The 27,885-nt window shown below is 39.2% G+C and overlaps 1 protein-coding gene across 1 annotated transcript in view; it reads right to left on the minus strand.

Moving 5' to 3' along the window:
- Positions 1–27,885, minus strand: part of LOC105389993 (zonadhesin) — a 30,664-nt gene that overhangs the window by 192 nt on the left and 2,587 nt on the right. The window contains exons 2-23 of the mRNA XM_048621808.1: positions 25,364–25,555; positions 24,467–24,649; positions 23,870–24,066; positions 16,699–17,065; positions 16,253–16,441; positions 15,621–15,800; positions 15,190–15,375; positions 14,559–14,738; positions 14,090–14,278; positions 13,145–13,318; positions 12,763–12,963; positions 12,374–12,553; positions 11,864–12,064; positions 11,136–11,315; positions 10,669–10,869; positions 10,376–10,555; positions 9,655–9,846; positions 9,013–9,201; positions 8,632–8,820; positions 2,081–2,260; positions 1,560–1,757; positions 1,032–1,232 (exon numbers count right to left, since the gene is read on the minus strand). Coding sequence (XP_048477765.1) covers positions 1,032–1,232; positions 1,560–1,757; positions 2,081–2,260; positions 8,632–8,820; positions 9,013–9,201; positions 9,655–9,846; positions 10,376–10,555; positions 10,669–10,869; positions 11,136–11,315; positions 11,864–12,064; positions 12,374–12,553; positions 12,763–12,963; positions 13,145–13,318; positions 14,090–14,278; positions 14,559–14,738; positions 15,190–15,375; positions 15,621–15,800; positions 16,253–16,441; positions 16,699–17,065; positions 23,870–24,066; positions 24,467–24,649; positions 25,364–25,555 — 4,329 coding nt within the window. The remainder of the gene's footprint in view (positions 1–1,031; positions 1,233–1,559; positions 1,758–2,080; positions 2,261–8,631; positions 8,821–9,012; positions 9,202–9,654; positions 9,847–10,375; positions 10,556–10,668; positions 10,870–11,135; positions 11,316–11,863; positions 12,065–12,373; positions 12,554–12,762; positions 12,964–13,144; positions 13,319–14,089; positions 14,279–14,558; positions 14,739–15,189; positions 15,376–15,620; positions 15,801–16,252; positions 16,442–16,698; positions 17,066–23,869; positions 24,067–24,466; positions 24,650–25,363; positions 25,556–27,885) is intronic.

Consider the following 27,885-nt stretch of genomic DNA (forward strand, 5'->3'; position numbering starts at 1 on the left):
CGTAAGGTAATTAGGAAGGAAATGAGGTAGGTAAGGTAAAGGACCTTGATTAGCAGTTTTTAGGTCGGTTGATTTGAATGTGAATGTTGTGGTTTGAACTAGATAGATAAATTGTTTACCTATTTACTGAAAACAATACATAATAATAATAAGTTTGCCTTAGGTAATGATGAACTACATGGAATGGGTATTGCGGGTTCCGCTCATCTCGCATAATCTTTATTGACCAAAACTCATTTCGCATAACTCGTATGGTCTAAACTTTTTCGGCCGAACCATCACTTTGCCAAGACTTATGTGGCATAAGGCTCGTTTCGTCTAAAACTCTTTAGGCACAATCTTTAAACACCTAAGTTTCGTTTGCTCAAATTTATGTTCGTCTATACCTATGTATAATCTTGTTTCTCCTAATGTTATCTTAATAAATAATATATTAAGTATGTAGTAAATGTACAAATTGTGGTATTTTTCTCCTACATCCCGAAAATCACGATATTGTATGATCAAAAAATCGAAAGTTAAATTATTACAAACGACCTTAAATAATTACGACCAATATAATTATTACAAACCCCATGAGATCGAAACCTAAAAATAGGTGCGACGACGAGCAAAGCGAGGAGGAGCGTGTTAGGTGCACATGTTCATCAAAACCAAAGCGGAGCGCAGCGAAGCGGAGCGGAGCGTTTTCCAAACAGCGGAAACAATACAATGCACCAGTTTGCCCTATGTAGGGAGACGCTCCGTCACAGTTAAAGCCAAACGAATATTATTACTTTGTATAAACCTATGCCATAGCATTATTAGGCTATTCAAGATTTGGCAATACCATTATTAGGCTAAACAATGTTATGCGAAATAACTTTTTACTAAACGAGATTTATGCCATACGATTTTCGGCGTAACGAGACTTTGACCAAACGTTACTATGCAATACGAGATTATGCAAATAAATATTATGCCAAAAAAGGTAGAACCTAGGTCAATTCTTACTCTTTAACTTATACTTAAATAACAACTTTCTTTCTTACCAAAGCAGAAATCACTCAATATGCAGGCATCACTGGTGGTTCCATTTCTCAAGTAGCCGGGTTTGCACAGACATCCAGGCTTGCAGTCTTTAGGCGGTTGGTCTGGGCAGTTATACAGCTCGAGAATTGAGTTGCAGGTTTGAGGCGGGCAAGTGTTACTGCAGTTGCTGTACACTTCGTTTTCTTGACACTCGAAGGTTGCTATAACGTACAAAAACATGATTAAGATTTGAAGGGAGTTGCAAAAGTTATAAGCCCAAAGATGTGACCCAGCTCATCTTTTGAATTATTTCAGTTCTACGGCTTTTGAAAATATTTGATGAATTGATTATTAGCTTAATATGAACTTCTCCTCATTATTATTATCTACTATTAAGTAGCAAAGAAAGAGCTATAACCAAGCCAGCAGAGACGTCAACACCCCTGGCTTCAGAGCGTCTCATTGATCTGTTGCTAATTCTTCTTTCACTCTCAGGGATATAATAATTAAATAATTAAGTAAGTACCCCGTAAATTTCATATACTCACGGCATTGCTCCTTAGGAATGCAAGTGCCATCAGGTCCTTCCACCAGCTCGCCGGGGCAGATGCATCCAGGGCTGTAGCACTTGCCAGCCGACTGACGCGGGCAGAGTGGCCGGTGGAGGACATGAGCACAGGTCTTCACGCACTTCTGTCGGGTGCAGGAGGTGAACTCCTGGCCGGCAGGGCACTGCTGCTGGGACGCTGGAATTGGGGGGGTTTGTGAAACTTGTATGTAATAAATAAACTTTTTGTAATATTTGGTAGTTAGTTCTACGTGAGGAGGTCAGAGTGTTGTGGTTTTCCTTGGGAGTATTACATGAGTAATTTATGTATAAGAAGTGCCATGGTTTAAAGTTGTATTTTTTTAAATATTCTGCTCGTGAGAAAGGAACATTGCAGCCTCCTCGTGTGAAGTCCAGCGCCTGACAATTCAGACGCATCACCGTAATGAGAAACCCTACATCGGCACTAGCGTTTATCACCGACAAGTAAACGAGAAAATCTTAAAGGTGGATTCTACTTACGACAGTCTTCAGGTTTCACGCAAGTGCCGTATTGGTTTTTTATCAATCCTTTTTTACAAGCACATTGTTCCACACACTGCTGGGTGCATATTGTGGGACCGCTGTCTCTAGTCTCGCAGGTGGGTGGACAAGCAGACCCACACTGGGTGTACACTTCAGTGTCGCGACACTTCGGTGCCCCTGGAAAGACGAGTAAATATTAGTTACCTACTTTCTATTCTATTCTATTCTATTCTCATAGGGGGTGAAGTTCCTGTACGTGGCTCTCTCGAGTGGAACCTTTGTACATATCCCCTTGATTTCAGCTCAGCCAGCCTAGCTCCCGAGTAAACTGGAGTAGCAGGCCTGGGTGTTGTAATAGCTGAGGTAGGCGCTCTGTTGGTCCAAGAATAGATAATCTTGTTTCTGTAGTAGGTGGACAAGCTAACAGAATATGTTCAACCGTCTCATCTACTTCCTTACATGTCCTACATAAGGGACTAGTTGAGTTACCTATGGTATATAAGTGTTTATTCACGCAACAATGTCCTGTTATTAATCCTACCATTAATGATATATTACTACGGGACAGGTTGAGTAAGTAGCGTGTAAGTTTATGGTTGTGTGATACAATAAACGCTTTAGTTTGTCTGCAATCTACACGATTTTTCCACTCCTGATTGTGTTCAGATAGTGTTTTATCGGTGAGAACTTGCCTTATTGCCTTTGATGACAAACTAATAAATGGTTCTGGCCCTATTGGTAGGGTATTTGATCCCATTCTTGCTAGTCGGTCAGCCTCGCAATTTCCTATGTTGTCGTTATGACTTTTAATCCACTGTACTGTTACATTATTTGAAATGCTTAGGTTTTCCAGTGTTCTGTGACATTCTAAAATTAATTTAGATTTTGTTACAGTTCTGCCTAAGGCACCTAAAATAGCCATACTGTCTGTGTAGAAGCAGATATTGCTATTTTTTGTGTCTTTTATTTGTGTAGCTCCGTCAAGTAGGCTGGCAGCTTCTGCCTGAAAAACAGTAGCTTTGTTCCCGAAGCTGACAGAGTATTGTAAATTAAGTTCCGGGCAGAAGACACCTCCACCGCTGCCCTTCTTGTTCTTGGCTCCGTCAATGTAGATATTGATGTCGTAATTGTTTTCGTCTGATGTGCCACACTGATCTCGCTGGATAGTGTAGCTTCTGTTGAAGATAAACGTCTTTATAGTAGTGTCGCTGCATTCAGTGGACCCGGGAGCCGACAACTTGGCAATGTCAAGTATGCGACTGTGTCCCTGTGCAGTAGTATTCGTTGACCATAGTCCCATGTTACTTAGCCTTATCGCCGCCGCTTTAGCTTCCTGCTTGATGATAATATCGAGTGGTGGAAGTCCTAGAATTATTTCTAGGGCGGCTGTTGGGGTTGACTTCATACATCCAGTGATTGAAACGCATGCAAGCCTTTGAAACTGTCGTAGTTTGTTTTTCACAGTAATGAGGTTCGATCTTTGCCACCAAACCACTGCTCCATATGTTATTATAGGTCTGACCACCGCTGTGTACAACCATTTACACAGCTTTGGCTTGAGTCCCCATTTGGATCCAACAAGTTTCCTAGTTTGGTATAGGGATATTGTTGCTTTACTTAGGGTTTTCTCCACATGTTTAGACCAGCTTAGGCGGTGGTCAAGCCATATGCCGAGATACTTTACCTCATTTGTTAACTTTAAGGTTGTATTAAAAAGTTTAGGTAGCTTTAAATTACCTATCTTAGTCTTTTTGGTAAATAGAACCATTTCCGTTTTGGTTGGGTTCACTGACAATTCATGTTTGTGACACCATTCCTCTATGATGTTCAGTGCAAGTTGCATCCTTTCACATAAGGTATTTACAAACAGACCGCCAATGAGAATCGTAACGTCATCGGCGTAGGCTATTGTTGTAAAACCTTTATTATTTAGATCGCAAAGTAGATCATTCACAACTAAAACCCACAGCAATGGAGATAACACTCCACCCTGCGGACATCCCTTTGCTACTTTGCATCTTATTGTATTTGTTGAAGTAAAAGATACTGTTCTTGATTTAAGCATATTTGTTACCCAGGCACTGATGACCGGGTCTACATCATGATTTTTAAGGTTATTACTTATGCTATTGAACATAGTTTTATCAAAAGCTCCTTCAATATCGATAAAAACTGCAAGGCAGGATTGTTGTAACAATATTGAATTTTCAATTTTGCTTACCACTGCGTGTAAGGCCGACTCTGTTGACTTACCCGGTTGGTATGCATGTTGGTTAGGATGGACAGGTTTCACGGAAAGTGCACCGTCACGTATATATCTGTCACACAGTCGTTCTAAAGTTTTAAGAAGAAATGATGACAGACTAATGGGTCTATAGGCTTTCGGAGAGGTGTAGTCATCTTTACCCGCTTTAGGCAAAAATACTACTTTCACCTCCCTCCATCCCTTAGGTATATACCCGAGGGCTATACAGGCTCTGAAGATACCTACTATCCGTGGTGAGATAATATCTACCTCCCACTGTAGGAGAGCCGGCACTATACCGTCTGCTCCCGGCGATTTGAAGGGAAGGAAAGAGGTGATAGCCCATCTTACTTTTTCTTCATTTATTACGGCGGCCGCAATAGATTCAGCGTAACTAGAAGAATTAATTATTGGTGACAGCTGTTCTTGATCACACGACTCTTCCGCTAGCATTTCACAGCCAGGGAAGTGCGTGAGCAACAGGAGGCTGTTCCTTTCGGTTTCGTTTTTTGTGTAGGTACCATCTGGTTTTTTTAATGAATCTAGCTGATTTTGAGAGTCAATTGACATGCATTTTTTTACCCTCGCAGCTTTAGTTTCACTTTGAATTGACCCGCAAAAATTCCTCCAGGATTCCCTAGTTTTTGCTCTAGTCTCTTTTTTGAATTTATTTCTTGCTAATTGAAACGCTTTCCAATCTTCCTCTTTTTTCGTATTTTTGGCGCGATTGAAAAGTTTTCTTACATTTGTTCTCATTTTCTCCAGTGAATTGCACCACCACTTGCGAGGTGACGCACTCACGGTCACTAAAGGACATGATTCTTCGTAGCTTTTAACGATAATGTTAGTAAATTCGTCAACAGCTTCGTCTATCAACTTATAGGTGTTTAAGTTATCATACGGCTGAGTGTCGCTCAGTCCCTTAAGTAAACGATCGTGAAACTCGACTGTGTTTGTTTTCCTCGGATTTCTATATTGCCTAGGTTTGGGTGTTATAGAGGTTAGCTTAAAAGATATCCATCTGTGATCCGCACAGGACACGTCTGGAAGCACCCTCCAGCCTACCACCATGTCCCTCGCCTGACTGTTAGTAATAGTGACATCTGGAATTGTTTGAGCACGAGCCGTGACAAACGTAGGCTCGGACCCTCTATTCAGAACACTTAGATTATTAGATAATAGGAACTCGAGTAAATCCCTACCCCTTTTATTAGTTTCCCTACAGCCCCATAGACTGCTATGCGCATTTGCATCGCAACCTATAATGAGTGGGATATTGTTTGTCTTACATTCCGTGACCAGAGAGATAAGCTCGGGCGGGGGCATTGACCCGTCCCCAGGTAGGTATGCCGAGGCGATATACAACACCCGCCTCGCGTGCGACTCGTCCAATGTGAGTCCCACCACGGTTAAGTCCGGAGTGCAAAGATTTGAAATTTTGTTAGCAGTGTAACATTTAGGTATAAGTATTAGACTTCTTATTTTACTACAATCTACAGTGGAGAAAGAGTTACAATAAAAAGTATTACCTTGATGAAGTTCGAGCGGCTTACCCCTCCTAAGTAAAGGCTCCGTGACCAGCGCAATGGTGGTCGGGTTTTCTTCTAGTTTACGTCGCAGAGCCGCGGCCCCAGTGTACGAATGTTGAATATTCGCTTGTATCACTTTAATCGACGTCATTTTTGTTTTATTGTTTTTTTTTTTATATAGATTTAATATTATATATTATAAATATATTTAATATTATATGTGTAAGTGTACTTATACATATTTAATAAGTTTATGTTGGTGTGGTCGCCCGGTCGTCGTCCCGCCCCAACATATATTCCTCGGTGGCCGAGGACAAGCTCAGAGTCGAGGGCGACCGAATGCCAAGGGCCCCGAGGCCCAACCATTCGCCCGCACTCGACCCCGAAGACTTACGCTCGCGACCGGACTCCGGTTTGTCCGCCACCGCCGCCACCGCCGTCACCGCGTCACACGTGTCCCCGGGGGGGGCACTTGGGGCTGCGGTCGCAAGTACGTCAGCTGTTTCAGCTGCCTGACCGCCGCCCTGTGACACTCTGACGTGTATTGTGCCCACCTTGTAGCTCAGCTTCCTCTCCCTCAGCTCAAGGCGCTCTACTTCGGGCTGCGGAATGCCAAATATAAGCAGGGCACACCGCACCCCCTCGACCTCCCTAATATCGGAGGAGAACAGCCGCCAACTGTTGAGGTCGACCCAGCGTCGGTTAACCCTCGAAAGGTGGAACCGCAGGGCTTCTACTGACTCCTCAGTGTAGTCAGGCACCCACACGGCCCCCTTAATAAAGGAGGGCATCTCCGACGCCGCGACGACCTTCAACTGGCAGCCTCCATCCCATAAGGGGGGGAGGCTGCTGACGGTCTCCTTCAGCCAGTCCAGGGTGTAGTCGTCGCAGCACCTCAATTTAAGTCCCCCGCGAGCAAGTTGCTGGGGGAAATGGTCGAATGCGGGGACTACATCCCTGGTGAGGTCATTCACAGCCTCACTGTGTTTCAGTTCAACTGCCCGCCGGATGATTGTCATCTGGTCCGGGGACAGTTCTCGCCAATCAGCTGCCACGATTACTGCGTTCAAGTGCGCTTTTAGAGCGCCCGCGTAATTGAGGCTTGCTGATTGGGGGTCTTTGGGCCGAGCGAGACAGGCCCTCTTTGGGGGACCTCTCGTTCCCCCCGCCGCTGGAGACACCTTCTCGTCGGACCGCATACGTTTGACCCGTGCGCTGGTGTTCGCCGGGGTCTTCGGTTGCCCACCACCCGGCACTAACCTGGGGCATCCCTTTTGGGACGCACCCGGGTGTGCAACAGAGGTGGGGGCTTTGTGTGTAGCCGTGGAGGAGGCGGGAATCGGCCTGGCCGGTGTTGGGAGGGGTGGCCCCCCTGCCGGCATCGAACCCCCCGTGTGCCCCCGAGTCACGGTAGCACTGCCACGGTCATACTCATTGGAGCGACCCGCAGCAGCACTGGACGGCGTGACTCGAGCGGCGATGTCGGCCAGGGGCACCGCCGCCAGTCTGGCTGCCTCCTCCCGCATCCTCCGCCTATACAGCCTCCTCCTCGCCGAGCCGCTCATGCGGTGGCGGGTGCGTGTTGCGCCATCGACGGCCGGGTCCCCGGGGCCCCCGGGGGCGCCGCGGTCGGGCCCCGCCGGCGCCGGCGAGCCGGAACAGGCGGGGACCGCGGCGCTTGCCCCATGTGTGGTATCAATGGTGTGGTGGTGTTTGTGTTGTGAAGAATAAACTAAAAACACTTAATAAAATAACGACCTGCAATAAATAAAATATGGCGGGTAGTTTTGTGTCACTGATTCACTAAACTATTAACTATCACTGTAATACGTTTCCGCGGTTTTCACGCCGAGATAACAATATCACAGGACTATCAACACTTTAGCTTCACTTTAAAACTTTAATCACTCACGATTTTAAAATATTAGGTCGGCTTTCGATTTTTTATCGGCGGAGCGCGCGTTCGCCTGACAAGAAAGATGGCCGACGTATAAAGTAAGTAGTTACCTACTTATATTACAACAAAAATGTTTGAACCTAGTTTAAAGGGAAATTTTACATTTTATTTTTGCGCTGACATCTATTTTACGACACAAATTACAATGGGCGTTTTGGGACCTATGTCCAATAAAGATGAGACATACATCGTTGGATAGCTCTTTTTAAGTGAGCAAAAAAGTATTATGGCGACAAATCCGTATAAGTTGTCCATTTTGAAATATATTCGTCGGAAGGAAGTATTTTTCTATGGCATTGCACTCTCCCTCCTGATGACAGTTAGGGCGTAATACATGTAAACACGTATTATTGAAATTGGACAAATTACTTTCATCTGGTTTTATTTACTGGGATAATAAAAAAATATAATATTGTATGAAATATGATCATTTTGTTATAAAAATTAAAAATGAATGTGAAAAACTAACGAAAACATTAAAATTACAGAAATAAAATATAAAAACTTTCAAGGTATGATTATTCTAATTGGACAGTAAATCAAGACTAGCGCTTCCGTTATTCATATTCTGCAAAAAAATACCTTTTCAACGACGTATCACTCATATTTCTATTGGTGCTGGTCCCAGCTTCCATATATTGGTGCCCTTCATCATTTTATGGTAAATCCATAGACCTCGCTCAGCGCTTCCATTTGTGTCAGAATGTTTAACTTTTGTGGTTGCATGTTGGAGACTATATAATTTGGTTGCTTCTTAATCTATGGATGATTCCTTGATCATGCATTGCTATAAAGGGTAATTATATCTATCACTTACCACATTGTTCGACACCAACACAGTCACCATTCTCATTTCTGTAGAAGCCCTTTTTGCATTTGCACCTGTTGCCCTCACAATTTCTGGGGCAAGGACGGTTTGGAGTTAGTCTGTTAGAGCAAGAGTCTTCAACGCAGGAATTATAACAATTCGTAGGTTCTTCGTTTTCACGGCATTGGGGTTTTGCAGCTGAAATATGTAACTTAATTAGTCACTTCTGAAATATGTATCTTAATTAGTCACTTGCTTGAACATCTGAACATCATTTACAATAAATTACTTATAGATTTTCTGATAGATTAAATGGGTATTCTGCTTTCCAAGCAGTATGAGTCGTGTAATTGTATAGATAGACCGTATGTAGATGTATCAGTTACTTACAGCAATTCTCAGGCAGCACACAAGACCCATCACTGGCCCTCACAAGGCCATCCTTACAGAAGCACTTCGCGACACACTGGTAGGTACAGAACCTGGGGGGGTTGCTGTAGTTGTCACAGGTCAACTCGCACGCCGACCCGCAACTGTTGAACTCCTGGTCGTCCGGACATGTTGGTGGTTGTTGTACTGCTGGATATAAAATATAATAGTTATGGTCTCAACATACCTACATTTTTAATATTTTACACCGAATTAAAAAAAAACAAACGCATATTATTTATCATCGACATGCTACGCTGGGTCTATCTTACTCCAATCAAAGCCCTAAGTGGGAAGAATGACATTTTATTGCCCAATCTTTGAGGTGGCCTATTCTACAAGCAATCTGTGTTACATAAAATATGTGCATGATGATGTTAAGACAATAGTGGAATAGGTAAAGTCCCTAAATACCTACTGTTTGAATTGAAACAGAACATGACACGTTAGGCTGAAAACCATAACTTGTGGTATTCCCATATCCCCTTATCGCATTTCATTGTTCAAACAGATACCTATTTTATAATTTTCTGTGATCACTACTCTTTTATTCCGTCATCGTCCACTGATTTGAACAAAACAACGTTTTCTATTATTTCTTACCAGGTGGACATAGGTCACTGGGGATGCAAAGATCATTAGCAGTGCCATTCCTCAGATATCCATCGACACAGTTACAGCCTGGTACGCAGTCGTCACACGGCTGATAGGAGGTGTAAAGTGAATCGCAGGTTTGTGGTGGGCACACGAACTTGCAATCGCTGTAGACTTCATTTTCTTTACATTGCGATGTTGCTGAAAATGTCATGGTAAATTATTTAAAAAATCCAGACTTTTTATGAATTCTTAAATTTATCCTTGCCGATTCTTTATTTCCATTTTCTACACAATTTAAACAATGTAGGTATTCAATAAAAATTCGAGCTAAGTTAAAACTGTACTTCACCGTTGAAGTTTATGCGCTAATATTAACTGATATATTTTATTTTAAGCACACTTTTTATGAACACTTACTGCATTTATCACGGGGAATACATTTTCCATTTGTATCTCTGACCCAATCGTCTTTACAAACACACCCTTTCATAACAGTTAGGTGGTGGACGACATGCGATAGGGTATTCCAGATCTGAACATGTCTTTTGACATTTATTGTACGTACAATTTGTAAAGATTTCATTTATTGGACACTCTGATGCTTGAGGTGGTGCTTTAAATAATCAAGTACAAGAAAACATAAGTAATGACTATTTTTATGCTTTATAATCATTGATGCCGTTTACAAAAGTTAGTTATTATAATAGCTAGTAGGGTAGATACTTACGACAATTTTCAGGCAGTACGCACGTCCCATCACTGGCTCTCACTAGTCCGTCTTGACAGAAGCATTTCTCAACACACTGCTTTGTACAATCAAGTGGTGCGTCTTTGTAATTGTCACAAGTCAACTCACAAGCTGTACCGCAACTCTTGTACTGTTCTTTATCGGCACAAGATGGTGTTGCTGTTGAAATAACAAAAATATAAACATCAATCAGCAATCGTCGTCCCATGTACGCTTAAGCTTATATAAATTTATATTTTCAGACTTGAAACAACTTTTTTGTGACAACTTACGCGGTGGACATAATTCGCTCGGTATGCAAAGATCATTCATGGTTCCATTTCTCAAGTATCCATCCTTGCAGTTGCATCCGGGACTGCACTCGCAATCTTCGCACGGTTGATACTGAGTGTAAATGGAGTCGCAGGTTTGTGGTGGACGAATAATCTTGCAGTCACTGAATACCTCATTTTCTTTACACTGCGGTTGAAGAGCTAAAATAGGTAAAGGAGTTAGTATTTATAATTTTTTCTAAAATTACATAGTAAAGTAAAACTTATAAACGTTTATCACAATCATTCTTCTTCTAAAATCGTGAATGAAAAACATTAAACTTACTGGGGTTGTAGTACTTGTAGTGAAATAATAAACTAGTAGTTGGTGGCTGGCCGGGGTACACGAGATGTATACAGTTGATAAGTCAATCGGCGAGTCTGTTTTCGTGCGCCTTACACTATCATTAATCTATAATTATACTCACAACAATCCTGCGGCAGCACGCAAGAGCCATCACTAGCCCTCACGAGGCCATCCTTGCAGAAGCAATTTGCAACACACTGGAATGTACAGAATCCCGGAGGGTTTCTGTAGTTGTCACAGGTCAACTCGCACGCTGACCCGCAACTGTTGAACTCCTGGTTTTCGGGACACGACGGTTGCGCTGAACATAGTAAAGGAATGTTATAACAGAAGGTGGCTAATATCAAAATTATAATGGTCTTCATAGTAAATTCACTATAAAATTTATATTTATAAAAACTGCTTCTATTCTATAGAAAGAATAAAATAAATAAATATACGGAAAACTATAGAATGACCATGAAGGTAATACGGTTAGTCCCCACGCTCGCTGCGTGGTTACAGACTGTATTTATAATAGACGAATGATTGTAACACAGTTTACGCTATAAAACAAAAAGGGCCTTCCCGTTTACCATAGCAATGAACAATAAAATACGGACAGTAAAGCATAATAACTATAAGAGCGAATAATCTAATAAGCAGTAAAATTTAAATTTCAAACCTACGTAGGTATAAAATGGAAACATGATTCACTTACCTATCAGGTTACACTTTTTTATTAAATTTTTAGCTTAAAACGGACATGCATGTTTTCGAGGTCAAAAAGAATTACGCATTTTTTCCTGTCACAAACTAGCCGTAAAAACTGGATAACTTTATTATACAAATACGATATTTGGTACTTACGTGTAGGGCACAGTTCACTCGGTATGCAAACGTCGTTCATAGTTCCGTTTCTCAAGTAGCCATCCCTGCAGTTGCATCCGGGATCACATGGACAGTCTTCGCAAGGTTGATATTGAGTGTATATGGAATCGCAGGTCTGTGGTGGACGAGTAATCTTGCAGTCACTGAATACCTCATTTTCTTGACATTGGTTCTGTATTTCTGTAATTCACCTCAATATATTAGTTCAAAATGTAATTCAAAGAAATGAAATTTGGTTCCAATAATCTTTTACAAATTCATTATTTATACGAACTCTTATATATTCATATCCCCACATTCATATGCCTAATTAAATTAATAGATACTTTCACGAATTCTGACACAAAGAATCAGAACCCGTTTTTGTTTGGGCCAATTTATGAAGCTCTTACTTAATGAATTAATCAAACCCTTTGCAACTTTTATGAAAACACGGGCTACTATTTTAATGTCGTCATCTTTAAATATAGAGTTGACTAATTAACTTACCACAATATTCAGGTAAGATACAAGATCCATCGCTCGCCCTCACGAGTCCTTCTTGACAGAAGCATTGCGCAACGCATTCTTTCGTGCAAACATTTGGAGGATTCTTGTAATTGTCACATGTCAACTCGCAAGCCGTACCGCAACTGTTGAACTTTTCATTATCCGAACAAACTGGTGTTGCTGTGTGTGTGATAATTAGTGTATTTTGTATCATCTTCATCCAATTATTATCAAAGTTTGCCAACAGGCAAACAACTAATAACTGTATTTTTGTAAGTATTTATTTAAAAGAAACAAATTGTTCTTAGAAATACGGTGAACATTCATTGATAACATTATCAGAGGTATCATAGGCAAACGATTTTAGACGTTCAACTTTGTTAACTTACGTGGGGGGCACGATTCGCTCGGTATGCAAAGATCTTCCATAGTTCCATTTCTCAAGTATCCATCCTTGCAGTTGCATCCAGGATTACATGGACAGTCCTCGCATGGTTGATACTGGCTGTATATGGAATCGCAGGTTTGAGGCGGGTGGATAATCTTGCAGTCACTGTACACTTCGTTTTCTTTACACTGTTGTTGGAGAGCTTAAAGAAGATAACATTGTTATTAATTATTCATATGTGTAGTATATAAATACAAGGCATACTAGCAATAAAAATAGAAAATATTAAATAATAATTATTATCTACTTAATATTTTCTTGGCATACAATTTAGTATCAGCCTTTTGTGCAAAGAATTAGTAAGTGAGAGCATAGTTACTTACAACAATTTTCAGGTAAGATACAGCTTCCATCGTCACTTCTAACTAAGCCTTTGCGACATGAGCATTTCTCAACACATTGTTTTGTACAACTGGTATCGTTTAAATTATTGCAGGTCGCTTCACATGCTGATCCACATTGAGTGTATTCTTCACCTTCGAAGCATTTTGGTGTTGCTGAAAATATTTATGAGGATATAAAATAATCTTACAAATTTGTATATCTTAATTAGCATTTTTTACATTTGAAAAGCATCTACTAAATATTAAAAACCGGCCAAGTGCGAGTCGGGCTCGCGCACAAAGGGTTCCGTTTACAGTTAAATCAACCTATCTCAAAAACTATAAGAGATACTTTGATCAAACCAAAAATCGTTGAAAGAGTTAATTAGCATGCATCACCTCTATTTTTTTTAGAATTTTATACCCCGTAGTTATAAAAATAGAGGGGGGGGGGCATACTTTTTACGACTTTGAGAGCTGATATCTCAAAAACCGTTCACTTTAAGAAAAATGTTTTTTAGAAAACTTTATATCATTTTAAAAGACCTTTCCATTGATACCCCACACGGGTATGTACATCGAAAAAAAAAAATTCATCCCTCAGTTACATGTATGGGGGGCCCCACCCCCAATTCTTTTTTTTACTATTTAGTGTCATATTTTTGTAGCGGTTCATACAACACATATTCCCATCAAATTTCATCACTGTAGTACTTATAGTTTCCGAGTAAATCGGCTGTGACAGACGGACAGACGGACAGACGGACATGACGAAACTATAAGGGATCCGTTTTTGCCATTTTGGCTACGGAACCCTAAAAAAACATAAGCATTAACCAGTACCAAAAAGATGCACAAAAATGTTTTTTTTTTTAACTTTTTTATAAAAGAAGTTAGTGTAGTTTTTGGAGTCAGGCCACTATTGCACCTAGGTATTTAACTTACAGCATTGTTCAACAGGAACGCAAACGCCGTCGTCATTTCTATACAAGCCACGTTTGCATGTAGACTTGTTGGTCTCGCAATATTGTGCACAGAACCTTCGAGGCTGCAGTCTGTTCGCACAGGAATCTTCCAAGCAGGAATTGTAGCAGTCGGTAGGCTCTTCATTTTCAGCACATTGGATTGTCGGTACTGAAGGAGAAAAAATAAAAAGGATCTTCATAGTTAGTTTAGATAAACATTGTATTATATGGCCACTATTAATATACAAAGGGGTGGGATGAGGCTTGGCCCTTAGGCCTTTGGCGGCCAACCTGATTTCTGTTGTGTACGTTTTAATCGTTTCACACGAGGTCGCGAAGAGGCCTATTTAATTTGCATTACATTATTTTAGCTTTTATTGAACAAGCTTACCACCTGCTCCGATTAAAGCAAAACAGAAATTTTGTGAAAAAAAGTTATAGATACTTACAGCATTCTTCCCGTCTCACACAATTCCCGTCTGAATTCCTGATGAATCCTTCAGCACATTGGCACTTCTCTACGCACTGCAGAGTGCAGACTTTTGGTGGATTGTTTACATTAGCGCAGGTGACCTCGCACGACGACCCGCAGTTTGTGTACACTTCGTTTAAACCACATCTTGGTGGTGCTAGAAATTGATAGATTATTGATAAGTACCCATAGGGATAGGGATTGGAGGACATAGGTCATAATAAGGATACTGTTCTATTGAGCAATTTTGTTTTAAAAAGCAAATAAATGGAGTGCACAAAAGAAACCACTCCGATTGACGTAGCACCGGACATTAAACATAGTGCTGCAGTGTAATAAGCCCGTATAAAAACACCCTTAATACACCGAAAGACAGAAATTAACAACTAACATGGAGAAGCACCGATTATTTTATCTTGAACTTTGCAAGGTTATTACATCATAAGTGGTTCAGAATGAAGACTCAGATTATATGAATTGTTTTATGTACACTCATGAGCAATTAAAAAGTTCCAGTGACATATGGAACGGGAATGACATGTGGAACTTTTTATTGCTCGCCAGCTTCTATCATCTCGCCAGTCTAATTTAACGTGAATTTAACTTACTACAATCAATCGGCTGAACGCAATCCCCATTGTCGTCTCTGTAGTACCCATCCGTACAGCTGCATTTCCCGTACTCACAATACAGAGGGCAAACCTCGGGTGGGTTCAATCTGCTAGAACACGACTTCTCAAGACACGAGTTGTAACATCCATTGGATTCCTCGTTGGGACCGCATTGTACAGAGGCTGGGAAAAAGTATAATAATAATATAGCATGAGATAGTTTACCTATAGGTAGAGGAATCTGCTTGTAATAAAGTACAAAATAAAAATGATTTTCATTCCAAGTGCAGTTTTATGAATTTGCCTTAGGACTCTACAACTACATACTGTATAACTATACAAAGCGTAAATATACATAATTTATAATTAATTATATAATTTTATTGTAAGTATTTTAAAAGGCAAAATATTTCTAATATTTTACTTACAGCATTCCTCTTTCTTCACACAATTCCCGTCGGAATTCCTGATAAATCCTTCCAAACATTCACACTTCTCCACACATTGCAGGGTACAGGCCTGAGGTGGGTTGTCGATGTTCGTGCAGTTGGTCTCACACGCAGATCCACAGTTTGTGTAGACTTCATTTGTGCCACATTTAGGGGGCGCTACAAAATAAAACAAATATCTAAATGTAAAAAAATTAGGTAATATTGTGTTTAAGCAGCGGCCGCTACACGGGTTCGGTATGAACGTCGATAAACTCGTCTTATGAAAGCTGTTGGTGATTGTAAGGAAGACAAATATTCATAAGATTTCTGAATTTTGCGTAGCTACTCTCATACTCAAATTCTCTATTACTTACAAATATTTTAATATCTTAATGGGGTAATTAGTAAGGGAACTGAAGTTATTAACAGACAAACTGATGACCAGTGGGGTAAAGAAGTTCTTGACTATGGAAATTAGATAAGTGTAGTTAGACGACTTTAGACAAGTGGCCGGTAGTGGCTGGATGAGGAATACCAAAGACGTTTAAGCGCTCCATACGAGTAACAAGCATTAGATGATTACGGGCTGATGATTATGAAATAATTAGCAGGTAATCTTATTTACTTACTACATTCCTGAAGCGGAACACAATTACGGCTATCATCTCTATAAAATCCTTCTCTACAAGAGCACCCATCGGTCATGCAGTACAAAGGACACAGTCTTGAAGGCTTAAGTCTATTTGCGCAATTCTTTTCATAACATGGATTGTAACAGTTGTCTGGTACCTCATTTATTCCACAACGGTTTTGATTGTCTGAAAATATTTTGATCTAAATATTTATCCATGAAGAGTTGAAGACGAATGAATCTTTGTACACAATTTTAGGTATTTATTATGAGGATCATCATCCAGCTGCTGGGGATACTTCGAATGAAGGGCGGGTTTTAAACCTAGTCAACCACGCTGGCCTAGTGCGAGTTGGTGGACCCCAAAACAAGCAAGCTAGTGCAGAGGGAGTTTTCAGGGGTGAGTGAGTTATGAGGATGCGAATGTAAAACCAACGGACTTACTTTGATTCCCAGTAGTAACAGTGGAAGATGATGACGAACTGGCGGCGCTACTAGATGAAGCAGCTGAAGAACTAGATGATTCGTACGAATATGATCCATCATCCGATGACCCAGAGCTTTGACTTGAAGCCGTAGCTGCGGCAAAGGAACTAGCTGACGAAGATTGGCTAGACTCTTGAGTGACGGAACCATTGCTTTCTGAACCATCTGAATTAGATGTGGCTTCAGAAGAAGATGCACTAGATGAGAGGTCCGAATCATTGTAGGTCTCGCATGATGGATCGTTTACAACCGGGGCGTTGGCATTTGCGCATACAGCGAAGTACGCAGTAAAAAAGAGCAGAAACAACTGCATATTTAAAAAATACTATCGCCGAAAGTCGGCGTGGAAGTGAGCACGTTAAACGTGACTTTTCGGTTTTATCAACTTGAAGTGAATCATTCACAATTGAAGTTTTTATTCCAACTTGATACAGCTGGTTTGGGAATTGGTGAACGCTTTGGCATGTTAATGTGTTTGTTGTAATTGAATGCTAATAATGTTTATGGTGTTTTTTTATTTACTTAAGTAGATGTTATGTTTTAGTACAAGTTAGATGTACGTTTTGTAATTGAATATCTAGTTATGTATTTGTAAAAAAGTAGGTACTTTAACCCGTAATAAGGCAAAGGGAAAATAGTTCCCACCTTATTTTGAACCTTAACTCAAGGGTTAAAACAAATGTTTTTTTTATTGCCATGCCTTATTATGGCTTAATTAGTGTTTAGACATTCAGACTAGACAAATAATCACTACAAAAACCATAATCTATGAAATTTACTTCATAGGTATAGGTATTCCTTCACCTTTTGATTTGGCAACTGTTTAAATAATAAAATATTGATTCTTTATTTCATTTGTAGGTACTTATTTAGTGAATAGTTAATTATTTCCTGACGCACATTACTTGTTTGATTAAATGGGTGGGTACTCAAAACAATGAAAAAGTGTAAACAAGATAAATAAGTAACTACATACATAATAATACTAAATATCGTACCTACCTAACCTAAACTAACTTGACTTAAGTAGTTACTTATACATAATTATATCTAATTCATATCTTAGTCCCTTTAGGGGGTGCAGCATTGCGATTCTATAAAGCTAACTGTCAAAACTCGATTCTGAATCCGGAGTGAGTTTTCAAATTGACAATCTATAATTTCCGTAGACAAGGTTGGAAGTGAGTAGAACTAAAGCAATTTCGAGATTTTGACAAATAATGTATGACATGACATAATATATAGGGTAACGTAACGTACCTAGGGACATTTTCGACTACCCCAACTTTGAATGAAGCTATCGCAGCGTACAACTAAGATACCTATTAATGTGAAATTTTCTTTATTCGGTAGGATATATAATCTATTAATTATCACTAGTATTTGTGCTAAAGCTTTAGTGTGGCCAGATTTTATTAAATTAAGATAAAAGTAAAAATGCTTGTTTTGACCCAAGGTACGTTACACGTTTGTACCTTGGGACACTGTTTCCTATAGCTTTGTACTATGGAAAATGCAAACTTCTAAATAACGCCTTATATCTCTGTTCTTATTGATTTACTGCATCTCTCTTCTGTCTAGTTTCACTCTGGCACTTATAAGAATAGAGATATAAGGCGTTATTTAGATGTTTGCATTTTCCATAGTACAAAGCCATAGGAAACAGAGTCCCAAGGTACAAATTTAATCGTGTCCCAAGGTACGGTGGCCTGCGCCTAAAAGTAATCAGGCGAATTGGAAACAGTAATGCCATCTAGTAACCAGCTTGTAAATATAAGTTACGGGGCGGTGGCGGTTATAATAACAGCATAATGATAGCATATTTCGAGAACGCTATCATGGTCTTTGATAGTCTGAGTGGTTAAGCATTCATGAATTGATGCGGCGGCATGAGGTCCCTGTGTTCAATTCCTCCACTAAATAGTAAAACTATTGGTTTTTATTTTTAAATGCTTTTTAACATTCTTGATATCAGTAGTAAGCACCGATAAGTAATATTTAGAAGCCAAAGCGATTTATAAAACGTTGAGTGGAACGCAAGTGTTGTATTGTCTCAAAGAACTTTGGGATTCATGATCACATATACTTAATATATAATAATAATAATATATAGTTCTACCCTCAATCTTATGAGAACAACTCAATAAATAAAAAGAAGCAAGTTTTAGTTAGTCGTCCGCTACATTGCACCTGACTGCTACTAACTATTGTAGATTATTGATCCCATCAAGTGTGTTATTGATTAACAATCAATTTTAATTTAGTTTTTTAAATACTAACAAACCCTTAATCGAATTAAAAAATTAAAAAAAGAAAGTAAAGGAAACTTCTATCATATTATGATCTTTAAAGTCACAAAAAACAATAACAGGATGCGAAGTAAGTATCAACAAATTCGTAATAACTCATGCGGCACCGCCGCGCCACGCCTTAACAACTACGCCACAGTCACTATGACGAAAATGTAAGAAATTAACTACCTAATATACACAGTAGTAAAAACAGCGAATACAAACAATATCGTACTGCTCAAACACTCTTACTTATAGAACAACAACATGCACTTATCAAAACACACGTCCAATACGTTGTAGTTACAAGGTTTTTACTAGATGGCATCACTGTGCGGACCGTGCCTGCATACTTTTAGGCGCAGGCCACTGTACAAAAAAGCAATCTTTAACCAAAATTTCAATATCTTTATTTTTAATTAATAGGAATCTTTCAGATAATTGCCATGTCATAAAATTAAATAACTGAAAAGTTATACGTGACATCCATGTCTTTATTTTGAGCATGCCTCAATGAGATAAAGCAACACAAAAAACTATACAAAAGCTACTTTTGAGTCCAAAAAACTTCATATTGTCTTCACCACACACTCGATGCTGGTATGATCACGAGACTCACTAGTTTTGCCAAGCGAGTAAAATACTATGCCTAGGGTAGAATTTTAATGTGTTTATTTAGCCGGTTTTTAAAATACAATCAATGTCCCGAGGTACAAGCGTCCCTAGGTACGTTACGTTACCCTACCTAATGTCATTACTGTTCGAACGTGAAGTGAAAGGTGAAGGGAGAATGAAGATCGAAGTGAGATATATGATTTTTCAGAATCGCAATGCAGTTCGGTCTGATTCCTTCACATAAGCTTCGATACAAATATGATTTTAACTGGACCCCCTTTGCCGAAACTTTAATATTTTAGTACTAAGGAGGTATTTTATAGACAATACGGAACCCTTCGGGTGTGATTACGGGTGATGTGGCGGGTTTTTTAATACATAAGTACTTTAAAGTATAATTTGTGACTGCTTTTACACGTGTTTAATTTTTAAGTACGTAGTAAATACGGTGTTAAAACGGGAGTACTTACTCATTGTATTATATTGAGGAGATTTTCCTATCTGTAGCGGTAAAAAGAACCGCTATAGTCAAAACACCTGCTGCATAATAAAATAATTATTAAATTTTATTTACGAGCTAAACGTAAACACCCATCTTATGTCGCTCCGTATGAAATCGCTTCGCACTGTAAAAGTAAGGTTACGACTTCTATACAAATAAAGAATACTCCTTACAATTTTCGAACGATTTTCGGATTCAAATTGTATTGAATTGGACACTAATTACTTCGTAAATGTTACTTCGTTTTGGATTTGGTATGGGGCTCCAAAACGTAACGATAGGATGCGACTTTGTATCGTGTGAGCAAATACGGGCAGATGATGATGATGATGACAACATGATGTTCGGTACACCAAAATAAATTACTCATGTAAATCAACCTGTCTCCTGATCACTTATAAAATTTCACCCTGTTAACAAGGGCCCCTGCAGAATAAGGTTTATCATTTATTCCGGTCAAAGGTTTACCAAAGGGCATATCGCCTAAAGAGGTTTTATCTGTCCTTTACCTTCCTGTGTACAACAGGTTCAGGATGCCAAAGGGTTGAATCCTACTTCGAAATGAATAATAAATTTTATAAGTGCCTCGTTTTATTGAGTTTGCTTCTACCTACGATCTCTACCTAGTTTAGTGTGGGTATAATTTGGATGCTTACTGGAAGGCACTTAATCTATCTCTGTGGTTTAATAGTGGTTAGTATAAAGATTCGTTTGAAAATCCTAGTTTTTATTCTTATAAGACACCGTATTCTTAAATTATCCGCATCATACTTTATCTGCATAATCATTGTAAAATTTACATCTGCCAAGTTTTAATCTGTCAATGATGTTGATTCTGAAGGCAGAAATTCTAATTTTAACGCTGTCAAACTAAAAAATTTGCTAGCATAAAATGACATTTACGGAAACAATCATAGAGTCGAATTTTAAACAAAGAAATTAAGGTTTTGACATCGCTAAATTTAAAATTTCTGCCTTCAGAATCGATATCAATGCTGTACTTATTTCTTTATTTCATATTTGTAATCCTTGTTTACGGGCGGAATGAAACTACTCCTACGTGTAAGTGTTAGAAGCATAATAGGTAATGGTCAGAAGGAGAAAAAGTTTACAAAAATAAAAGTAATAAACAACGAGTTTTTTTTATTAAATGAAAAAAGCAATACAAATACAGACTTATCTTAAAACAAAAAGATTTCCACATCCCCACATAGTATATCATCTATCAAAAATCCTATCCACTCCATCCAAGAAACTAATAATCAACTTCACAATACTCCTCAAGGATACACTCTCCGGAGTCACTCCTCAAGTGCCCGGGGTCGCAGCGGCACCGCGGCTCACAGCACTGGAGAGAGCTGCACTCTGCACGCTCCAGCTTGGCCCGACATGTCTCCAGCGGGCAGACGTTGGGACATGCATGTCTCATATAGTAGCGCAGTAAGGGATAGAAGGTCGATGATGATGATGATGATCCTTGTTCACGTCTGTATACTAGTTTACGGTCAGAAATATTGGAAATATTTTCATTAATTATGATTAGTATGCCTAGAGGTTTAGTCTATCCAACAATTTTTGGTTGTATTCTTACAAACAACAGTTTGCAACAAAATAACAAGTAATAAATAACGATTTTTATTGTAATAAATGAAAAAAAAACTGAATTACTTAAGTATCTTCAAACAAACAGATCTCCCCACACCCATATACCTATAAATATCATCTATCAAAAACCCTATCCGTTCCATCCATCTCTAATAATCAACCTCACAGTACTCCTCAGGGATGCACTCTCCGGAGTCATTCCTCAAGTGCCCGGGGTCGCAGCGGCACTGCGGCTCACAGCACTGGAGAGAGCTGCACTCTGCACGCTCCAGCTTGGCCCGACATGTCTCCAGCGGGCAGGCGTTGGGACATGTCTCATATACCTAACAGTAAGCGATAGAAGGTCGATGATGATGATGATGATGGTGATTCTTGTTTACGTCAGCGTAGTAGTTTGTGGTCAGAAAAGTATTCGATATATATTATTATCGTTCATTGTGTCTAGAGGTTTCTATCCAACATTTTAAGGTTGTATTCTTACAAACAACAGTTTGCAACAAAATAAATAAGGTCAACCGGGGCCAAGTCGCCTACGGGGCTAATGCCTCAAATCCATTTATCTTCCGAACCACATACTTTAGAACTACTGGAGTCATCTGCTATCTATCTTTGGAACTCAAACTTTTACCACTGACCAATAGATGTCGTATCCGGGGCAATTTTCTTAAATAATCTGCCGTTTTATTTTTTTCACCTCTTTTGGCCTCCTCCGGTTTCCTGACAAGTTTTTTTGAATCGTTCCAAATGTGTGTTTCTTTAAAAGAATCTATGTTTCCTAACTGTAAATACTGTTATTGTTTTGTTGCTTTACATATTGTTTTGATTATTTTATTGAAATAACGTAAGATTCGGACACAATATGCAATACAAAAATTGTTGATTTAGCTTTTTTTTTGGGGTAAATGCCTCTGGGCTGATGGGGTTATTGCCTCTATTGCGGCGCAATAGCCCCATTTCCAGGGGTTCTAAACATTTTGTGTTATAATAAAAGTAGTTTATACACTCACGAGCAATGAAAAAGTTCCAGTGACATTAGCACCTAATTACTCCTAAACGAAAAATACTAGGTTAATGACGCCTTCTGCAATATTGAATTACATTTAACAGCGTATCCGAATTAACATTCTTAGATTGGTAATCCAGCTAAAACGTAAATAATTTGAATATATATTAAATCAAATATTTTAAAAAAATTGCGTCATTTGGTGTCGACATTATGATGTTGTTAACACAGTATATAGAAAATAATCATATAATAAATAATAAATAAAAAATAGTCATATTAACAGAATGATCCCACTTGTTTTTAAAACTCTGAATAGTTTTAATGATTATCCTTGTAAGAGAAAAATTCCGTCAGACTCTAAAAATGGAATACTTACTAATTTAAAGTTGTGGTTTGATTGCAAATTAGAAAAAAATATGTCCTTGTATGCTTTTATACTGTATTTTAATTTTTTATGTAAGTATTTATAGTTTTTTAAGTCCAATAAAGTATTCATAAATAAAATGTTGAGCACCCCTGGAATCTTGGATGGGGTAAATGCCACTACAAGAAATTAGGGCATGTAGGCGACATAGCCCCGAAAATTTTTGATCAACTAATTCTCCTTAACTAAGTGCAGTATTTAGTTTACAAGCTAATAATTAGCTACGTTAATAGTAATTCTATAAATTATATCTAATTAAACTTGTAAAAAGCTCTTCCAAGCACACAAAACTAGTGAAAGAGGCATTAGCCCCACTAGGGGTTATTGCGCCTAAAAATCCATTTTTTTGTAGAAACGTCGTTTACACGTAGAAGATATTTAAAAGTCTACAAAATTGCATCAAAATATGAAACTAGATAAAATTTCCTAATATGTACCACAAGTTATAGCTTAATAGGGCGTATAGTCTGTTTGTTATGATCAAATGAATATGAAAGTAAAAGTATTGTGGCGCAATGGCCCCGGTTGACCTTAACGATTTTTATTGTAATAAATAACGATTTTTATTGTAATAAATGAAAAAAAAAACTTAATTACTTAAGTATCTTCAAACAAACAGATCTCCCCACACCCATATACCTATAAATATCATCTATCAAAAACCCTATCCGCTCCATCCATCTCTAATAATCAACTTCACAATACTCCTCAGGGATGCACTCTCCGGAGTCATTCCTCAAGTATCCTTCGTCGCAGCGGCACTGCGGCTCACAGCACTGGAGAGAGCTGCAGTCTTCACGCTCCAGCTTGGCCCGACATGTCTCTAGCGGGCAGACGTTGGGACATGTCTCGAAGTGCTCGAACCTGTCGCATTCTGGCTGCGCTGTAATTTGGGAAGAAATATGTTGTTCAGTGTTCTTCTTGTCTGATGTCCCTGGGTTTAGCAGGTCAGAGAAAAGGTCATCATATACTATATGAATAATATATTCCTCACAAACAGCGGAATTTCATACTTCGAAATTAAGTAGCGTAGTCGAGTTATGTTGGTCGTGAATTGTCTGGTAGTTAGGTACATTCCAACGATGCTTCGTTCGTTGGGTAAATGTCCGATGGTACTACTAACTTGCTCAGGATGACCGGCAAACGCCAAGGAATTTTAGTATTAATTGTTTGGTGCCATATGTACTTACCCAGCATAAATTAATTTTTCTTTAATTCTCAATCAAAACAACATTCAATCATTGTGTAAAAGTTGCCTCACTCAATATAATCAAATCACTTACGACACTGGTCCGGGGTGACGCAAGTCAGTCCGTATCTGTCCCTGATGAAGCCAGGCTGGCAGAAGCACCCCTCCACACAGCCGGAGAGACAGACCAGACACGTGTTGTTCATGGTCGCACAAGACTCCTCGCAGTAGGGACCGCAGGTGTCGTGGTACTCGTTTTCGTAGCATTCAGGTGGTGCTGTTGTGGAAATTAAAAGTTTATTCTTAGGTTTTCCAGTCTGTCTTTGATGAATTAAAATGATCTTGTGCTTTCTTAGCAATAGACAGTTGGCTGGTTATGACCACAGTTATGACGTTGCCGTTGTATAGAGCTTCCACTATGTTATTGTATTTTAGACGTTTCCTTATGTCTGGTAAGTAAAGTTGGTTTTCCTTTGCAGTCGTCAAATATGTATTATTTCGAATGTCAAAAAACCAATACAAAAAAACAATAATGATGCAATTTTTATGAATGTTTTGACATGAATACATTTTTCTTGTAAATTTCAACTTTTTCCGAGGGTAATAGCTCGAAAACGGTTAGGAATAAGAAAAAAACATATGATATAAAAGTTTTAGATAATTTTAAGAGCTCCATTTTATTAGTTTATAATATTTGTCTCCGATGCACCGTTTTTGAGATATAAGCAAAAAACCAAAATTCGTACCTTTATCCCCCCCTCCTCCCCCCCGTTCATCACCTAGGAGTCAGGACTTTTGGTATGTTAATAACCTAAGCCCCCTGAACAAGTTTCTGAAGGAATCGCTTAGTTACCTGCTCACGCACTACACTTATGAAAATCCGTTTGGCCCACGCACCGATAGCGTAAGTTTATTGATTATTAATTTAAGTATGTAAAAAGTGTCCACAATCTACCAAAATATACGACAACGAATAGCAACACCAACTTACAGCACTGGTCGACTGGGACACACTCCCCACTGTCGAGTCTGTAAAAGCCGTCGACACACCTGCAGCCCGCATTGCACACCGAGGAGCACGCTATATCGCTCCTCTTCAACCGGTATCGGCAGGATTCCTCACAAGGAACACATGTCGTTGGCTCCTCGTTTATTCCGGGGCATTGTGAGACTGACTGGGCACCTGGAAATTCATTTGTTTTTGTCATTGATGTGTAGAATCACATAGATTATAGGTATTTAAATGTATAAATTTAATTAAGAAGTAAAAAGTTATTCTATAAAATGCAATATGAATATTCGAACCGGAAACGTTTGTGCAGTGTTATGAATTATAAAGCGAAGCATCAAGTTCAAATCACGGATCTGTATTCATGGTTTTATCCCGAATTAGCCACACGATGGTCACTGGTCTGGTCACTCAGTGTACCCCAATAATTTATAGAAATCTCAATTTTCGGATGAAAATGTAATGTAAGTATCTTATTTAATTCTCACCTTTTCTCATGTTATTCCGGGATAGCTACATTAACAGGTCATACAATATAAAAGTCATCATGTTTAAACAATTCAGTTTATTATAGTCAAAGCTTAATTAAAGCTAACAGATTATTTGATAAGAAAATTTCTAGGTAATCATACCTAGATATGCTACTACGTAAAACACTATTAGCAATTCTCTGGAGATACACATGATCCGTTCTTCGACCTCACAGTCCCGGGGAAGCAGAAACAGCCTTCGTTGCACTGCTGCATGCACACATCGTTCGGTGCAATACTGTTGTCACAAGTCTCTTCACAAGACGGACCACATGGGTCGTAGACTTCATCGTCGTAACACAACGGTTCCGCTGGAAATATAAAAACAAAAGTCATAAATTGGTCATCAAAATTCGGTACTTCAACAGAAATCTGAAGATTGATTGAAGGAGTTTGATTAACATAATAAATTCTCACCAAAAATCCCTAAATATACTGGAATTTTGGTATATGCCCAGAGTAACAGTAAGACTAAGTACTTGTATCGATAATGGATTCAAATTTCCCAATAAAACTTGGATTATTTTGTACGCGGTAATTTTTGTCTTTTCATTCGTCTACTTCTACTAAACTTCTGCTATGCAGTAAGCATTGCAATGTTTGTAATAACAATACGTATATACTACCCAATCTTACAAGACATAATTACAATATATTCTATACCAACTATACACAGTACAATAAACAGGTGTGAGAGATAATCCACACTTAACTTACAGCACTGATCAACCCGCACACACTCCCCATTGTCATGTCTCCAGTACCCTCGTCTGCAAGTACATCCGCTGTAGCAGGCGGCGGCGCACGCCGTCTGGTTCATCTTGAGACGCAGCCGGCACGAGTCCACACATGGCATACAGTTGGTAGGTACCTCGTTTCTGCCGTAGCAGACTGGTGAAAGGAAATATTTCTAAATCAGCATGGAACTATACATTACTAATAGTGTCATTATTTCAAAATACCTACACTGCGAGCAGTGAATAAGTTCCAGTGACAATAGCACCAAATTATTCCTAAACGGAAAAGACTAGCTTAACAGCGCGTCAGAATATTACAAACTAAAAACGTAAATATATTCGTCCGTTGGTGTCTACATTTTGTAAGTGGAACTGTATTTTCATTGCTCGTGAGTGCAATGTACCAAGTTAAATGTATTCGCTGTACTGGTTAACATTGATACTTACTTGTTGGAAATGTTGGTGGAATAGGAGGGGTAGGGGGGAATGGTCTAGTCGGGGGAAATGGTCTCATCGGGGGCAATGGACGGAAAGGCACAAATGGTGGAGGATTGAATGAAGGAGGTGTAAATGGTCTCGGTCGTCGAACTGGTGACCGTGGTTTATTAGGCTTCTGCTGCTGGAATGGTGTGCCAAAGAAAAATGGACAGGTGCTAGTTGGCACGCACTTTCCATCGAAGTTGTTCCTTAAGTATCCTTCCCTGCAATTGCAGCCAGACATCTCACAAGTGTCAGGGGCATAACAGAAGATTGGGAAATATATTGTGCTACACAATTGTGGAGGGCAGTTTATTTTACACTTGCTGTAAACTTCGTTTATATCGCAAACGCCTGGCTGAGATGGAGGGGCTGAAATAATAAAAGAAAACATAATTGAAAATAATGCTCCAAGTGTTATTGAAGCTAATGCTAAAGAATGAAGTATGTAAGTGAACACTTACAGCATTGGTAAACTGGCACGCAATAACCTTCGTCATTTCTCAAATATCCTGGAATGCATTTGCAGCCAGGTTTGCAGCCAAGTGCACAAACTTGGTTAGAAGGATAGTCTCTGGTTTTGCAATCTACATCACATTCGCTTACGCAATCTGATGGTATTTCGTTGGCACCGCATACATTTTCTTGACCTGAAACACGTTTATGTGATAATTTACTTAGAGATAAGTAATAAATTACCATTTACACCTGTGTATCTTTGTTATTGTAGGTAAAGTCACACGGCACTGCTGAACAAATA

The sequence above is a fragment of the Plutella xylostella genome, chromosome 6, assembly GCF_932276165.1.
Source record: "Plutella xylostella chromosome 6, ilPluXylo3.1, whole genome shotgun sequence".
NCBI lineage: Eukaryota > Metazoa > Arthropoda > Insecta > Lepidoptera > Plutellidae > Plutella > Plutella xylostella.